We start from the raw sequence: 3,056 nt of genomic DNA on the forward strand, positions 1-3,056 counted from the left end.
AGTGAGAATAAACAGGGTGGGGTGAAGAACGAGAAGCTGTTGACCGTGAGAATGTCAACAACTTCAGCCGCACACACACACACACACACACACACACACACACACACACGGCCGACTGTTGTTTTCGTTGCTCCTTTTTGTTTTTCTGAAATAAAAAAAAAAAAAAATCAGAGAAAAGAGAAACCATTTGAATAAAAAACCCTTCCAGCGGTGGAACCAGGCCCCGTGGAACACGCTGGACAAGAAGTGAGCTCAGCAGCGCCTCCTTATGACAATCCTTTTTTCTTCATCAGAGAAACAGAAAGGCAGGTGTTGACCCATAGGGGGCACTCTTCTCATCTGTAGATTTAAAGATAAAGGCCTGTAAAATGTTCTGCCTTAAATGTGGAGAAAAGACGACTCCGTCAGACCCCCCCCCCCCCCCGCCGCCCCCCCGACGTCTCCCTGAGTTTCAGGTTCCTAGAAAGACCCTCTTCTTCCCCCAGCAGGGGAACAAGAACCCCCCCCCCCCAGAGCCGAGCCACAGAACCCACCAGCCCGTCTCAGCTCCTGCCACTCTTCTCGCACACTTTCCCCGACAGCCCCTGGGAAAAGGTTGCGAGCCCCCCACCACATCGACCACAGGGCTCTGACGCGGCGCCCTCCGTGCACATCAAGGTGAACGCCGCGCCGTTCAACGCTGCTGGGGGGAACGGAGGGAGACGTCTGCAGAAAAAGGAGCGCTGTGGTTCAGTTCAAATGGGATTTGAGTCTGAGGTCAGAGGTCAGAGAACTCGAGAGTTGGTTTGGAACAAAGTGTAGAAATGTGCTGAGGTCAAGAGGTCAAGAACACCTGCTGTGATGTCACTGTGACACAACAGACCAGAAAACAGACGCACAGACTGGTCCGGTCTGTAGGAACAGAACTGCTGGGACGTCGTTCGCACGGACCAATGGAAACGCCCTCTTCAAACCAGGAGGCACGTGATTGGTTGGTTAAAACTCCGTCCGTCGTCGGCTGCAGGAAGTGAGACATAAATAAATCAATAAAATACATTTTTGTTTTAGAACGACAAGACTTAACGTTACATTAGCGTTTTTGTAAAAAACGTGTAAAAACAGAAAAACGTAGTGAAAAGTTTTCAACGTTGATCTATGGGTTTTTGTTACCGTTTTATTGAGTTTGTTTTATGGTATAAATGGAAGGGATTGAAGTAGTAAAGTAGTAAAGTAGTAAAGTAGTAAAGTAGTGTTAGGTCCAACGACTTTGTCCTCGACTCTGGTCTGAAGGAAACTGGTTATTTCACAGTTAAAAAGAAGAAGTTCTCCACGGCCGCAGCCTGTGGTTATTTTTAAAAACATCTCCGTTTGTTTCTGCTGACGTTTGATGTGGGTTTTTTCACCTTCTGATCTTTAATCACAGTTATTAATATAACGATCCAACTGAAACGGAAGCAGGTCGACTGAGGATCATGAACCCGCCACAGTGATGTCATCATTGTCTCTGAGGTCGTGTCACTGAAGTAAGGTTTGAGTGACGGGGTGAAGCGGTGGATCAGTGTTCCTCTCCACGGCGGCTCTTCATCCTCAGTCAGTCTGTTCTGCAGCTGGCAGATGCTGTTGGTGGAGGAAACCTCAAACTTCGGTGTTTTAACTGAACTTGAAGCTGCAGCTGTGCCAGCCTCCGACAGCGAGAGCTCAACCTCTGACTCGCAGACTCTTTCAGGTTCACTCTGACATCGGTACCGTCGGGAACTCGCTCCTCTGCCATGCCGCGGTCATTTCTCGTCAAGTGCAAAAGGTCTCAGCTGCCGGGACCTCACAGGGACTCCTGCAGACCCTGGGCCCTGGACCCTGGACGCGGCGTGGACAGTTTGAGGACTGGGGACAGGGGACAGGCTCCAGGGGTCAAAGGTCTTCTCACCGAACTGAACCCCCCGCTGGACGGGACCCCTGTCCCACCACACAGTGAGATCAGAGCAGAGCACGGCCGCTCAGGTACCGTTTACGGCCTTTTATTACAACAACTTTCTTCAAATCTTTTCAGATGAAAATGATTTTTTTTTCTTTTATGATTTTCTTGAAATTCTTTTTGTACATTATTTTAGGGACAGCTTTTTTTGATACGTTCTCATCTCTGTGGTCTGGTGGCGTTCTAGTTTCACCGTGGACGCCGCGACCACAGCAGTCGACCGACAGAGAGCGGGAGCTGGAGGAGCTGCTGCTCATGTTCCTCACACACACGAGCCACACCGACCTCAGCTCTCCAGTCAGCCACTGTCTGCTCTGTGTCAAGGTAGGGTTGCAGCCCACGTGGACCAGGACCTCATGATGGTTCTGATGAGAGCCAGACGATCCATCAGAAACACAACACACACACACACACACACACACACACACACGTGGTCTGGTCTGATCAGACTGATCTGTTTTTTTTTTAACTAAAAACATTTATAAATCATGAATATATTGACAGTAGTAGTAGTAGTACTTACTAGTAGTAGTTGTTTGTGTATTTGAAGATGTAGTAAATGTTCTGAATATTCTTGATTGTGAAAAAGTTAATATCCATTAAAATGTCTTTAATGACAGTTGGAGTCAAACCAGGTCAACTCATGGATAAATCATTTGTAGTACTGACGCATGAAAGTACACGTACACGTACACGTACACGTACACGTACACAATAAATGATGTGCAGGGATTCCAAACCAGCCTTGAGCGCCCCCTGTCCTTCCACAGTCTCTGTCTGAAGTCCTGCTCTCACGTGGACTCCACACTTGGCTTCCATCCCGCAGCCCGTCTGACACCGGTTCCACGTCCACTGCAGCCACAGGACGGTCACACGTGGCCCGCGGCTGCGGCAGAACCAAGGTAGAACACAGTCGTGACCTGAACCTGAACCTGAACCTGAACCAAGTTTTGTTTTGAAAATTGATCAGATTCTCTCCGCCTCATCGACCTGGTCCACGTCTCTGACCTACAGTCCGTCCTTCTTAAAAGATCCCGCTGCTGCGGCCGCTAACACCTCATACTAGCTAGCTAGCTAAAAGAACAGAAAACAAACGTCTTTGGAA

General features: G+C 48.7%; 1 protein-coding gene across 3 annotated transcripts in view; it reads left to right on the forward strand.

Moving 5' to 3' along the window:
• Nucleotides 1-1,041: 1,041 nt before the first annotated feature.
• Nucleotides 1,042-3,056, forward strand: part of LOC103393727 (zinc finger protein Gfi-1b-like) — a 5,903-nt gene continuing 3,888 nt past the window's right edge. The window contains exons 1-3 of one of the 3 annotated variants that reach the window (XM_025064739.1): nucleotides 1,047-1,977; nucleotides 2,088-2,275; nucleotides 2,722-2,853. In XM_025064739.1, coding sequence (XP_024920507.1) covers nucleotides 1,749-1,977; nucleotides 2,088-2,275; nucleotides 2,722-2,853 — 549 coding nt within the window. In that variant the 5' untranslated portion in view covers nucleotides 1,047-1,748. Of the gene's footprint in view, nucleotides 1,978-2,087; nucleotides 2,276-2,721; nucleotides 2,854-3,056 lie in introns of all 3 variants that reach the window. The other 2 variants (XM_008330794.2, XM_025064740.1) reach the window with 2 other exon arrangements.

This window comes from Cynoglossus semilaevis, chromosome 17 (assembly GCF_000523025.1).
Source record: "Cynoglossus semilaevis isolate Cse_v1.0 chromosome 17, Cse_v1.0, whole genome shotgun sequence".
Classification (NCBI taxonomy): domain Eukaryota; kingdom Metazoa; phylum Chordata; class Actinopteri; order Pleuronectiformes; family Cynoglossidae; genus Cynoglossus; species Cynoglossus semilaevis.